The 14,630-nt window shown below is 56.7% G+C and overlaps 1 protein-coding gene across 1 annotated transcript in view; it reads left to right on the top strand.

The window, feature by feature from the left end:
* The window catches only part of NGEF (neuronal guanine nucleotide exchange factor), a 101,136-nt gene that overhangs the window by 20,322 nt on the left and 66,184 nt on the right, over nt 1-14,630 (top strand). The window contains exons 2-3 of the mRNA XM_062193544.1: nt 11,065-11,401; nt 13,985-14,090. Coding sequence (XP_062049528.1) covers nt 11,140-11,401; nt 13,985-14,090 — 368 coding nt within the window. The 5' untranslated portion in view covers nt 11,065-11,139. The remainder of the gene's footprint in view (nt 1-11,064; nt 11,402-13,984; nt 14,091-14,630) is intronic.

Here is a 14,630-nt window from a genome sequence, read left to right as displayed (position 1 = left end):
AGCAGTTTTACGTTCCCCTTCCGCTGGGCAGCGTTTCCCTGGTGGGAAGATGGACTCCTGGGGGGTCCTGGGGGGTCCTGGCCCCATCACCTCCCTGGTGGGAAGCAGGGCTCCTGGGGGTGTCCTAGCTGGGCTCCATCACCTCCCTGGCGGGAACCAGGGCTCCTGGAGGCTCCTGGGGATGTCCTAGCTGGGCTCCATCACCTCCCTGGCAGGAACCAGGGCTCCTGGAGGCTCCTGGGGGGTCCTGGGGGGTCCTGGCTGGGCCCCATCACCTCCCTGGGGGGAAGCAGGGCTCCTGGGGGTGTCCTAGCTGGGCTCCATCACCTCCCTGGCGGGAACCAGGGCTCCTGGAGGCTCCTGGGGGGTCCTGGGGGGTCCTGGCTGGGCCCCATCACCTCCCTGGGGGGAAGCAGGGCTCCTGGGGGTGTCCTAGCTGGGCTCCATCACCTCCCTGGTGGGAAGCAGGGCTCCTGGGGGTGTCCTAGCTGGGCTCCATCACCTCCCTGGTGGGAACCAGGGCTCCTGGAGGCTCCTGGGGGTGTCCTAGCTGGGCTCCATCACCTCCCTGGTGGGAACCAGGGCTCCTGGAGGCTCCTGGGGGTGTCCTAGCTGGGCTCCATCACCTCCCTGGTGGGAAGCAGGGCTCCTGGAGGCTCCTGGGGGGTCCTGGCCAGGCCCCATCACCTCCCAGGTGGGAAGCAGGGCTCCTGGAGGCTCCTGGGGGGTCCTGGCCGGGCCCCATCACCTCCCTGCCTCTTTTGGGTTTTAGAGCTGGCTATGTCTGTTTTTGAGACTCTCTGCTACTCATTTTATTCCTCGAAAGGTTTATTTATTTATTCTTGCTATTTGAAACGCAGAGAGAAAGTGATCGTCCATCCCCGCTCGCTCCCCGAATACCTGCAACAGCCAGAGCCCCCAGACTTTTCCAGGATTCCCGGGGAGGTGGCGCCCCCAGAAGCAAGGCTCCTCCCTTCTTTCTCTCTCTCTGTAATCCAGGGGGAGTTGCTGTAGGGGCCATGTCTCCTCCAGGGGGCGTTGCTGTAGGGGCCACGTCTCCTCCAGGACTCCCTCGGGGTTGCTGGCAGATCCACGCCGCAGCAGGGGTGGGCTCGGCAGCGATTCCAGAGCAGGAAAAATCCTACTCCGCGCGCAGCGAGGCTTCCACCACTGTTCTCTGCTCCCCGCTTGGCGCTCGTCCCCCCATTTCACCTTGGGATTTATAAACTGTGCATAAGGTTTTCAATATTTAATTAACCAATATTTTCACTATTTGATTAACCGAGACTGAGAATGTTCAAGGGATGCCATGTAGTGATTTGATACATGGGGTGCGTGCAGGCAACATGTAATGATTACTGTGATCGAATCAGTGGACACGTCCCACCCCGCCCCGGCCGAGCCGCACACGCCATCCTCGGAGCTTGCTCACGTCCTAACTGCAGTCCGTGCCCTTTGGCCGGCATCTCCCACCCCCTCTCTCCCAGCCGCTGGCCACCACTGTCCCACCCTCTGCTTCGGCGAATTTGACGTCCTTAGATTCCACATGTGATGGCGTTTCCACAGTCCATGAGAAAACGGAATTAATAGACAAGTTTACTTTTATGTGCATCATTTTTTCACAATATGTACTTTCCATGAATTTTTTTGAAGACCCGCTCATATAAGTTAAATTACTTTTTAAAAAGAACCTCACTTAAAATATGTATTTATTGAGAGAGAGAGAGAGAGAGAGAGAGAGCGAGCTCCCATCTACTTATTCACTCCCTGAATGCCCACAATGGTGAGGGCTGGGCCAGACCAAAATCAGGAGCCACGAACTCCATCCAGGTCTCCCGTGTGGGTGGCAGGGATTCAAGCACTTGAGCCATTGCCTTCTGCGTCCCAGGGTGTGCGTGAGCTCCCAGGGGTCGGGAGCCAGAGCCGGGACTTGAACCCAGTACTCCCTAACTTGGGATGTGAGCATCCTAACCAGCATCTTTTGCAGTAGGCGAAGCATCTGTGCCCTTTCTTATCTCTGTATGGCACCAGTCTTCCAGGCTCATCCGTTTGATTGCAAATGGCAGCATTTCATCTTTTGTTGGCTAAATAATATTTCATTGATGTGTGTCACTCACTGACGGACATTTAGTTCATCTCTGTGCCACGGCTGCTGTAAATCAGACTACAGTTCACCTGGGGGTGCAGATATTGCGTCAAGACCCTGGTTTCACTTCCTTTGAATGCACCCCCAGAAGTGCTGAGTCACGGGGCAGGTCTACTCCGTTGACTGCATCCCTGTAAGTGCTGAGTCATAGGATACTTCTACTTCTAATTTCGGGGGGGGAACCTCCGTGCTATTTCCCATAATGGCTGCACTAATTTCCATTTCCACCCACAGGTGTGCCAGCTCCCGACACGCACTGTCTTTTGTTCTGTGGTGGCAGCCATCCTAACGGGAGGGAGGTGATCGCGTGTTGTGCTTTTCGTCTGCATTTCCCCATGACTGGTGACCCCAGCACCGTTTCCTACGCCTGCTGCCCATTTGGGTGTCTTTCTTTTTCAAGAACTTTAAGGCACAAGTTGATCATTAGCAGTGCTTCTTAATCTTATTAGGATGCTCACTGGGTGAACTGGATCTTAATTTCAGCCTCCAGGGCCAAGGTGGCTGTGGTGTGGTCCTATGGAGAATTTCGCGGGGTGCGGGGAGCTGGGGTCTACACAAGCAGCTGTTAACGCCAGAGTTTGCGCTGCGCTTGGGACGATAAGGGACAAATGCTGGAGCTCCCCACACACCAGAAGGAAGGGGACGCGTGTGGGCCAGACAGGCCTCGTGCTGCCTGTTGGCGCCCGGCAAGCACCTGCCCCTCCAGTAGATGGGGATGTCACTGGGGGCCTGGCAGCCTTCCTCGCGCCCCCCATCTCTAAGTTCACTCCAATTTCCTCCTTGCCAGCTGCTCCTTCATCCAGCCCCTTGGGCTAAGCACTCACTATGTCCAAGAAGCAGGCTTCCAAGTCTTGCACTCAAAGCTGCTCTTAAAGTTCCATTGTCTGGCCGGCGCCACGGCTCACTTGGCTAATCCTCTGCCTGCAGCGCCGGCATCCCGGGTTCTAGTCCCAGTTGGGGCAGATTCTGTCCCAGTTGCTCCTCTTCCAGTCCAGCTGTGGCCTGGGAAGGCAGTGGAGGATGGCCCAAGTGCTTGGGCCCTGCACCCGCATGGGAGACCAGGAGGAAGCACTTGGCTCCTGGCTTTGGATCGGCACAGTGTGCCAGCCGTAGCAGCCATTTGGGGGGTGAACCAACGGAAGGAAGACCTTTCTCTCTGTCTCTCTCTCTCTCTCTCTCACTGTCTAACTCTGCCTATTAAAAAAAAAAAAATTCCATCACCGGCACTGTTCTTTGCCCAAGGCCTTCTCCAGCTCCATCCCCCACGTCGGCTCATTTACACTTGGCCTTCCGCAGCCTAGACCCCACCTGTGACCCCTCTTGCCCCTTATGCTTGTCCCTGGCCACTTCTGTCCACAAGGATACCTGGTCTCTCCTCCCGCCGCAGTGTCTATATGTGGACACAGAGCCCGCCTCCACCTCTGTCCCTCCATCTGCGTCTCAGGTGTGGGATCCACGTCAGCGAGTTCTGTTGCACCTGCTCGCGCCTGACCCATCCTTTCCCAGGCACGGACACCGTGTGGCTCTTTCTGTCCGCTTGCCGAGTGCCGCGTGGAAGGTCCCTGGGGCTGGGCTGTGGGAAGAGAGCGGCTCCAGAATGCAGAGGCCTGGAACTCAGCATCGTGGAGGACGCTCCCTCATCTCCCTGGGTCTGCGTTCTCTCCTCCCTGCAGGAGATGATTCGCAGTCAGGGAACGTGACCCGAGTCACCTCCACCCTTTGACCTCCGGCACCTGCACCCACGTAACCAAGCAGACGACGGTGTTGTGTCCAGAGGTTCTGGGCCTTTCCACTCCGCTGCGCACTCTTTTCTTCCCCTTGTATTGGCCGCGCGGCTCCTGCCCCTCCTCCACACCAAATGCCCCGTCCAAGGCCCTGCTTTTCCTGCCTTCCTGGTAGCACTGGCTCAGACGTATCTGAACCTGTGTCACACAGACTGCAGCTCCCAAGACCCCACGTAAAACCCTTTTATTTTGTACCTCCCGAGTTTGCGTTGATTGACAAGGTCGCTTTCTTGGTGCTTTGTCACGATGGACCATTTCCAAGTAGAACTTGCTGCCAAAGGCCCCACCTCCCTCTAATCTCAACTTCCGGCTTCATTAGTTTAATGGCCTCAAGGGAGCCCAGGATGAATCTGTACTTTTCCCTCTCTTGAGCCAAGAGCAAGCCAATAACAAATCCCATTGGAAAGCTTTCTATTAAAAAAAAACAAACAAAAAAAAAACAACTTATTCGATTATCGATTTGAAAGGCAGAGTTACATAGACACAGGAAGAGACAGAGACAGGGAGAGATCTTCCATCCAACAGCTCACTCCACAAAGGACCACAGTGGCCAGGGCTGGGACTCCCCCGGGTCTCCCACATGGGTGCAGGGCCCCAAGGACTGGGGCCATCTTCCACTGCTTTCCCAGGTCCATTAGGAGGGAGCTGGGTTGGAAGTGGAGCAGTTGGGACTCGAACCAGTGCTCTTAGGAGATGCTAGCACTGTAGGCGGTGCCTTAGCTGTGCCAGGATGCCAGCCCCATCAGAAGGCTTTGCCGCCCTGAGGCTGGCTCTCTGTGTTCCTCCCCTCAGGGCCCAACACATACACATCAGAGAGGCCAGGCCGGGCCACACACCTGACCCAGCACCGCCTCACCCTGCCCTGCACGTCCAGCCCCTACCTGAACCCTACCTGAAAGTCCCTGGCCACCCCTTCAGCCACCAAACCTTCTGCCCCTTCTACGGACAGCATTCAGCCCTAGTCCTGCTTCTAAAGTCCGCACCCCACCCTTCTCTCACATCTGGGGTCCCCCCCCTCCCCTCCTGAAACTGACACTGCCTCCAAGTGGCCCCGCGGTCCAGGGGGCAGAGCCGGGGTCGGGGCAGAGCCAGCTGAGCCTCCAGGCCCCACCGCCAGCTCACTTCCGCCCTCTGGGCCTGCCGAGGCTCGCTCCCCAGCCTCTGAATGTCCCCTTTAGATTCTCCAGGTTTGTTCTCCGCCTCCCTGCAGGAGTCTGCCGGGGCCCCTCTGTGCTTCCCCGGCTACTTGTCTAGTGGGGCCTTTTCTGACAAACCGGAAACTCCTCTAAGCCCCTGCTGTCCCACCAGCCGCCTCCATCCAGGGGAGCCAGTTCAAGGCTTTGTTTTTGAAGCCCCAGGCGGGCCTGTGGCTCTCACCTGGGGAGAGGCCAAGGTACAGGGAGTGCTGTTGTCAGGGAAACAACGCAGGCCTGGGGGCCTCTCCCTCAAGGACTGGGGGGAGGGGAGGGGACACTGCCTCGAAGCTCCAGCGCCCTCTTTCTGGCCACTCTTGTCACTCCTCTGCCCTGCCTGGACCCCTAATGTGCCTCCTGGTCGCCTCTGGTGTCCTGGTGCAAGGTCTCAGTGTCACCTGTGTCACCTGTGTCCCCGCACACTGCTCCCTGCTGGGTGGAAGCCAGAGCCCAGGGGGCTGCCCCTCCGTGAAAGCCCCTGGTGCTGTAGCCCCCCTGTGATCTGCTCCCACCAAAACTTTCCCTGCCAAGGCCCCTCCCCCACGCCCCCCCCCCCCACCTCAGGGGCTGCTCGGGCCCCACATGGGCACTTGCCCTGCTCAGGAGTCTTCCCCACCTTCTCCACCCTCTCCCCACCACACTGCTGCATTGCCCTTTGGAGAGGCACAGGGGACAATGAGGGACAGCACCTGCCCCAGCCCCCCGGCCCCAGCCATCTCTGGCCTGTGGCAGACACCCACCAGGCCGAGCCAGGGCAGGGGCAGAGGCGGGCAGAGCCAACACAGGGTCCTCTCCGTCCCACACCAGCACTGGGGCTACTGTTCCCCCCTTGCAGGACCTCGCTGGCTGGCGGGTGGCACTGACCGGCCGTGTGGGTATCGGCCAACCCACCTGGACAGGATATGCATTGAAAACAAGATCTTGTTGAAAACAAGAGCTACCAAAGTCTGGGAAACGCTGATCTGGAAGCCCCCTCCCCACGCCCACACGCCTTCCCAACCCCACCCCAACAGCGGGCTCCCCTCCCCCGTCCTCCTCCCCACGTCTCCCAATCTCTCAGGCCACTGACTCACGCAGGGGAGGCCCCGGGCCCACAGCCCATTGCCGGGAGGCTGAGCGTTCACTCTTGGCTCAGGCGGCCCGAGCCACATAGCAAGCACAGAGGCACAAATTAGGAGCCCTGCTCCTGCCTCTGAGTCGCCCAGGCCTGCCGTCAGCCCGCATTCACAAGTGAATGAGTCAGACAGACACCGTGTTGGCCTCCCCACCCGTTAGCGGCTATGCTGTCCCAGGCAAGTTACCAAGACCCCAGAGCCGCAGCTTCCTGTCCACAAAACAGGGCCAATTTCCACACTCCCCCCCGCAGTGCTTGTGAGTCCTAAGGACAGACACCATCCACTCATTCATTGTGAACAACCAAGGTTGACAGAGGGCTGCTGTGTGCTACGAGCTGACTGAGTAGGGGACAAAGACAGGGGTCAGAGGATCAGCCAGTGGCCAGAGTGCTTGCTGAGTGGATGGATGGGTGGAAGGATGGACAGAAGGATAGACGGATGGACGGTTGGATGGACGGATGGATGGACAGATGGATGGACAGATGGATGGATGGATGGACGGATGGATGGATGGATGGACAGATGGATGGATGGATGGACGGTTGGATGGACGGATGGATGGACAGATGGATGGACAGATGGATGGATGGATGGACAGATGGATGGATGGATGGATGGACGGATGGATGGATGGTTGGATGGATGGATGGATGGACAGATGGATGGATGGATGGACGGATGGACAGATGGATGGATGGATGGACGGTTGGATGGATGGATGGATGGATGGACAGATGGATGGATGGATGGACGGTTGGATGGATGGACGGATGGTTGGATGGGATGGGATAGATGGTTGGGTGAATGGAGAGATAAATAGATGAATGGATGGAATCGTGATGGATGAATGAATGGGTGGAAGGATGGATGAATGGATGGACGGATGGATGGACAGATGGATGGATGGATGGACGGTTGGATGGATGGATGGATGGACGGTTGGATGGATGGATGGATGGACAGATGGATGGATGGATGGACGGTTGGATGGATGGATGGATGGATGGACAGATGGATGGATGGATGGACGGTTGGATGGATGGATGGATGGACAGATGGATGGATGGGTGGATGGAATGGTGGATGGATGAGTGGATAGAATTGGGCAACTGTGTCTTTCCCTGAGCTCTTACCCTGCCAATCACGAAGCTCTCCATGTGCACCTCCACTCTGAACTCAACCTCACGGTGGGAGCAGAAACTCATGGGCCTTAGCATGTTAGAGATGGGCTGGGGCCTTGGGCTTTCCACCAGTTGTTGGACACCATAGTATGAATGAAAGCAACTACAACAACATCCCAGACTTCCAACACATTTGCCTGAAATGGTCAGTAGTTGAGGTAATTAGAATCGTTTTTCTGTGTGTGTGTGTGTGTAATGATCTTAAAGATGGTTCTATCAGTCAGCTTTCCATCACTCAATGAAATAGCTGAGAAATCTAAGAGAAAAGTCCTATTTAAGACCATAGTTTTGGAGGTTCAAGTCCAAGATCCAGGGGCCCTATTGGGCTGCTGTCTGATGAGGGCGCTGGGCAGCCAAGCCCCAGTGGAAGCAGGAGGATGTACGAACCAGGCAGCAGAGAAAGTGGCTTGGCCTGACCTGGGCTTTTAAAACCATCGTCTCCCGAGACTGACCCTGTGACCTCCCACTAGGCCCACCTCCTGGTCACCATTACTTGATTCCATTTCTACCTTTTTCCCAATATTTATTTATTTATGTATCTGAAAGGCAGAACTACAGAGAGAGAAGGAGACAGAGACAGAGAGAAGTCTCCCATCTGCTGCTTCACTCCTGAAATAGCCGGGACTGGGCCAGGCCAGAGCCAGGAGCCAGGAGCTTCTTCCAGGTCTCCCATGCAGGTGGCAGGGGACCAAGGACCTGGGCCATCTTCCACTGCTTTCCCAGGCCACAGCAGAGAGCTGGATCAGAAGAGCAGCAGCCGGGACTCAAACCGGTGCCCGTATGGGATGCTGGCACTGCAGGCGGTGGCTTTACCTGCTACACCACAGCGCTGGCCCCAATAACTCCATTTTTAAATGCAGACTAAAATGAGGAGGAGGAGGGGGGGGCCGTGGTGGTGGTGGTGGAGGAGGAGGAGGAAGAATTTAACTTCCAAGAAAGGAAAGCCTGTGGTAGGCCCATTGCACAGAGGCCTGCAGGATCCTCCGGCCAGAGCAGGAGGATGGCCTCCCCAGCCCGGCTCCAGCCAGGAATTTCTGACTGCACTGCTCTTCCAGACGATCCCTCAGCCCAACACGCCCAGCCCAGCACGCTCCAACCCCAGACCGGCCTGGCTCCCACGGCAGCGTCACTGCCGGCGGGTGGCTCCACACCTCCCCTCCCAGATCCACCCTGTGTCAGAGCCCTGGGCTTCCTCCCACTCCCCACCCCAGCCCTGCCCTTGGCTCACTCACCACACACCCATGGATACCTGTCCAGAAGGCTCTCCATGCCCCAAACACCTGCCCAGGACTTCTAGGGGGCTGCCACCCGCTCCCCACTGATGTGACTCTGAGGCCCCCCACACAGAGGGACCCCAACACACAATTCCTTCCTATGTTATCCAGCCCCACTCCCACCCCAGGAGGCCCTGCCCACTCACCATCATCAGACCCAACTGCAAGCTGAGAAGTGATGGGGGCGTGCCCCCCCACCCCCACTCCTACCCCTGCTGCTCCCCCTTGGCACAGCTCTGGGATTCACATTGTGAAATCAGCCTCTGCCCCACATTGTGCTGAGCTCTGGCCTCTCCAAGGTCCTCATCCCCGCCCTCTGCTGCCCCCCTGGGACAGAGGGAGGCGACTTGATCTTGGCTCTCTTGAGTCCTCTCTGCCTGGCCTTCAGCCACGTTTCAGGTGGGTGCCCACCAGAGGGAGGGCAGGGGTCCCTGCTCATCTGGTCAAGACAGAAACCCCTGTCGTTCTCTCTCGTTCTCTTGCATGGCTCGATAACACTTTAGCTTTGAGTATAGTCACCTCCTCTGTCGTGGGTGAAAATCACCCGTTCACACTGGAGCTGTGGGTTCCTTGACCAGTTTATGCCCCAGCGTCCTCGTCCCAGGTGCTCCTGGGAAGCTGTCATGTCCACCGTGCAGTCGAAATGGGACCCTACAGCCGCTGCACGCCTTGATCTGAAAGCAGTGACGTGACGTTCACCACCTGGACAGGACCTCATGCCCCCATAGTGCACACTCCGGCTTGCACGGGTCAGGAATCAGGGGCCGGGACCAGAGGGACTTCCCTGAGACCTGATGGAAGCTCTGCACCGGGAAGCCAAGCGTCCCCACCCACCCGGCCTTTGCATCCGGCCTGTGTACCCCAACACCCAGCCCTTGTACCCCGACACTCCACAGTGGCCCTGGGACCCCAGGTCCAAGCCCTCGGATGGGTGGAAAGCGTGGAGGGATCACCAGGCTGCTACTGGGTCTCTGCCACAGAAGCCCCGAGACTGGGAAGTTCACCCCGACTCACTGTCGGGGGGCTGGGAACTCCATGGGCGGGACTCCGGCATCTGCTTGGCTTCTGGTGGGGGCCCCGTGCTGCGTCGTGGTGCGGCTGGGAAGACAGCACTTGGGCATGTGGGAGAGAAAACAGGAGATGCAGCTTCAGCCCACACTCGAGACAAGGAACCCCACCCAGAGAGAGGCACCGTTTCCTCCTGATTGCTCCACTCCCAACATGGCCACCACAGCAGCCCCGGATCAGCTGAGCCTCAGAGGGGGCAAGTCGTGTTCAAACCGCAGCCTGGTGCCCCCGGCTCGCACCTCCATCCAAGGCTCAATACAGTCAGTCCCTCCTCCCCACTGCAAAGAAATGGCTTGGCCTGCACAGTCCTGCTTCCTCCTCCTGGTGCCCTTGTCCTGTGACAGGTCCCAGTGCAGGCGATGGGCGTGTGGGTGAGCCGGGGGGGGATGCAACCATCCTGTGATCCCAGCCCGTGAGGGATGGCTGGGTGGGCTGGGGTCCGTAATCTCCCATGGCTGCCAGGCCTATTTCTATCAGAGGCCAGTGACACCTCCCCCCACACACACACAGGGGACAAGGCCACCAGCTGAGACAACAGGTCTGTCCCCCTGTGGCTCAAGTCTACTCCCTTGCCAAGGTCCTCTCTCTGGTCTCCCTACAGCTCTCTGTGTCTCTCCAAGGCTTCCCCAGTCTTCTGTTTTTGCTACTCTTTCTCTTGAATTATTCAAGAAATGTTTACTTGAACATCAGTTATATAAGGTGCTTTAAGCATTTCCACCACGAGTGCATCCTGTGAATGATATAAACACACCTCAATTACAAAACGAGACACGAACGCATCCAAATTGCAAAGCTGCAATTGTGATTTTTCATTGACAAAGACCTGGTTGCCAGGGTGTGGGCGGGTTATTCCAGATTCCAGTCCAAATGGGAGGGGAATTTGTGCTCGAATGGAATCTTTTTTTAAAGATTTATTTGTCTGAAAGTCAGAGTTACAGAGAGGCAGAGAGATAGAGGAGAGAGAGAGAGAGAGAGAGAGGTCTTCCATCCCCTGGTTCACTCCCCAAATGGCCACAACTGCAGAGCTGGACCAATCTGAAGTCAGGAGCCAGGAGCTTCTTCCAGGTCTCCCATGTGGGTGCAGGGGCCCAAGGACTTGGGTCATCTTCTACTGCTTTCCCAGGCCACAGCAGAAAGCTGGATCAGAAGAGGAGCAGCCGGGACTTGAACTGGCATCCATATGGGATGCCGGCACTGCAGGCAGTGGCTTTACCTGCTATGCCACAGCGCCGGCCCCTGGAATGGAATCTTTAGTCTGTTGATTCTAAAAGTGGATCCCTTTTCTCTCTCTTTCTGTTCTCAGCTCTCAGACCCAGCGATGTCTGGGGAGGTTGCTGACCACCGATCACTCTATTGAGAAACCAATGGGTCGATTTCCATGGAGATCAAAGAATCTGAAGATCTGGAAAAGCCTCAGAGGGAACCAGTGACTGGTTCGTGGAAAACTGACGGTGAACTGGCCGAGATGAGGCCCGAGTTGCTCTCAGAAGAAGAGGACCCTGCTCACTCTGACCACGAGGTCCAAGATGAGGAACCCCGCTGCTACATTCCAATTCAGAGAAACTCCATCTTCAACCGCGCCATGAGACACAGAAGCAAAGCCAGAGACTTCCGGGAGCGGAACGCCAGCCGCCTGGCAGGTCAGTACCAGGGACAGGGTCGTTCACTCCTCAGTGCTGAGGGCTGCTGGTAAAATGGAAGGCTCTGAAAGCCATGGGGGACGGCAGGACAGGTCCAGTGGGTGCCACACGTGAGCCGAGATCTGACACGTTCCAGTTCCCCCAACACCATGAGGTGTGTACTTCAGGAGAGAGAGCTGACCCAAACGATGCAATGAGACTGACTTCTATGCAAACGGCTTCCTGTTCCAGGACTCAGCCAAGCCCCCCTCCCCCATTCCCCGCCGGCCGCAGGTGCGTTCTACGTGGGGCCTTGGAACTATCTGGGCCTGGGAATTCCGCAGTGCTGAGTTCCGTCCCTATCCTTACCGTCCCGGTTCATCCCCAGGGTTTCCTGCTGCCCTGAAAATAAATGAGATTGAAACCTGGGGCCCCTGTGTCACAAGAGTCCCTCAGTGTCTCAGCCTAGCTCCTGGGACTTTCATCTCCTTCAAAACAGGAGTGCACGGGCTGAGCAGAATGAAACCCAGAAACCTGGACAGATGGCAGTGTCAGCGCTGGGGGCCTCTCCTAGCGCCTGCGCATGCTGCCTTCAAGGCCCCTGGGGCACGACAGATGCCGCGGGAGCAGTTTGCTCCCCTGAGACAGCAGCAGTGGCAGCTGATGCCTTCTACCCTGGAACTTCATAAATGCCCTCAAAAATATCCCTTACACCTTGCACTGCAAACCACAGAGACCTAGGCAATCCTCACTACCTCTCACGATTCTGAGGGTCCGTGGTCTGACCCCTGTGGTCAGCTGTGGCTCACCTGGGGTTAGGACGAGGACGCCCCCCTCTCTCCACGAGTGGGTCAGCCCCAGGGTGCTGGCGCGTTTTCCAGCAGACCAGCTGTGGTTCCAAGAAAGCCAGGGAGGCCTTGACCCCGGCCTTGGCCAGTCACTCGTCTCGCACTCTGCCGGCCAGAGCAACCCAATGACATGGTGTGGGGAAGTTGACCACGCTGCTGGACCGTGCCCTCCACGGACAGGAATTGAGACCCTGTGTCCCACAGAATTAAGAGAGAAAAATCCAGAGATGGCACCCCTAGAAGTATTTCAGCTTCTGTTTGTGCTGGAAGATGGCCATGAATTTAAGTAAAAACGCATCCTCACACACGGGGCAAGTTCAAGTCTCTGACCTTCGAGGAACCCTGGAGGTCGGACCAAGGGCTTTTCCCTGTGTCTCAGACTTCAAAGCCAGAACAGAACAAGAACTGGACCCCTCCATGGTGGGGGGTGGGGGACTTGACGAAGATAGAGGATGTGGCCAGAGAGAGAGCGAGAGCAGGGGCCGACTTGGTTAAGCATGGGTAGGTACCCACCCGGTGGGTCTTCCTGCCATACTGTTTTTTTTTTCAGAAAATGCTGTCTGCAGTTCTAGCCTCCCATGCAGACGCTGGTTCGAGCCCCAGCTGCTCCACTTCTGATCCAGCTCCCTGCTAATGGCTGAGAACACAGCGGAGGACGGCCAGGAGCTGGGCCCCTCCAGATCCAGTCCAGGGAGAAGACGCTTGGCTCTCGCTCGCTGATGAGCAGGAGCCACCTGACCACACGGCTCCTCTGGTCCCCTCCCGGGCAACAGGCGCGTGTGCTGCTGGGGTCTGGAAGGCACAGGAGCCTCCTCGTCCCATCTGCCCAAATCCAAACCAGAGCAGTGACACGGTGTCCCCAGAGGACAGCCCTCATTCAAGGGAAGGTGTCAGACTCACCCTTTGATGTGATGCTACAGGGTTACATGTGTAAAGGTTGACAAGTTACCAGTGCTAAACAGAAACGACACCAGTGGTTACAGCTGTGTTGCTAAGACATTGACGAGGTTGGTGACTACGGTTATGATCTCAGATGTGCTTGTGTGTGTACAGGTGCACATATGTGCAGACACACATATGCACATGTACATGTGTGCGTGTATGTGTGTGCAGGCACGTGTGTGTGCAGACACACCTGTCATATGTACATGTGTGCATGTATGTGCATGTGCAGGTATGCATGTGTGTACTGTGTGCAGGCGCACATGTGTGCAGACCCACATATGTACATGTGTGCGTGTATGTGTGTGCAGGTATACGTGTGTGCATGTACTGTGTGCGGGCGCACATGTGTGCAGACACACATATGTACATGTGTGCAGGTATGTGTGTGCAGGTATGCATACGTGTGTACGTGTGTGCAGGTGCACATGTGTGCAGACACACATATGTGCATGTACATGTGTGTATGTGTACATGTGTGTGCGGATGCACGTGTGTGCAGACACACATGTGCACAGGTACATGTGTGCATGTATGTGTGGGTTCGTGTGTGCACATACAGGTGCACCTGCTCCCCCTCCCGCGCATACCTGAAGTTTCTTGTGTTACAACTGTAGTCTTCCGGGGTTGCTGTCCCAGGTGACTGAATACGGCACAAGGTGTAGCAGAGCCCATTCGGGGTGAGAGGAAGAAGGCCCTGCCTCCTTTCTCCCCTTCTCCTCCCGAGGGCAGTCATTCGTGTCCTTGTCCAGAGAGCACTGCCTGCCGAGGAGAAATGCGTGTTTCCTAACTCGCTCCGTTTCTCACACGTCAGATTCACAGGAACACGGAGCCTCTGCAAAGGAGCCCTGGACCTTGAGTTCCACCCAGAGACCCCCTAGGACATCCACGCAGTCGGGCTCGGGAGTGCTGACGCCAAGGTAACAGGGGTGTGCGTGTAGTTTTGTCAGAAACAGCCAAGTAATTACCCAAAATGGTTGTACTGCTTCACACTCCCGCCAGCCACCTGTCAACTTCCGGTCGCTCCAGTCTGGATCCTTGCCAAGACTTGCAAGCATTGGGCTTTGTAATTGCATCCATTCTATTATGGTTTCTCTGGGTGTGGGTTTTTTCTTTAATTTACTCACTTGTATTTAGTCGAAAGAGAATCAAGAGAGAGAGAGAGAGAGAGAGAGAGCCCATTTGCTGATTCATTCCCCAAATATCTCAACAGCCAGGGCTGGGTGGAGCCGGAGCCGGGGGCCAGGAACGCCATCCAGGTCTTTGGTGTAAGTGGCAGGGACTGGGCTTCTTGAGCCCACTCCCAGATGGCCTCATTGAACGGTTCTAGCAGCCGGATATCCATACTGGACCACAGAGGTGTGAATGCGAAACACAGAAGTGCAAACTTCCATCAGAAGGCAGAAGAGACCATCCTCGTGACTCTGAAGTAGTCAAATATTTCTTAGCTAGCATGGGAA

This window comes from Lepus europaeus, chromosome 1, assembly GCF_033115175.1.
Source record: "Lepus europaeus isolate LE1 chromosome 1, mLepTim1.pri, whole genome shotgun sequence".
Classification (NCBI taxonomy): domain Eukaryota; kingdom Metazoa; phylum Chordata; class Mammalia; order Lagomorpha; family Leporidae; genus Lepus; species Lepus europaeus.
This window is presented reverse-complemented; position numbering and strand designations above follow the sequence as displayed.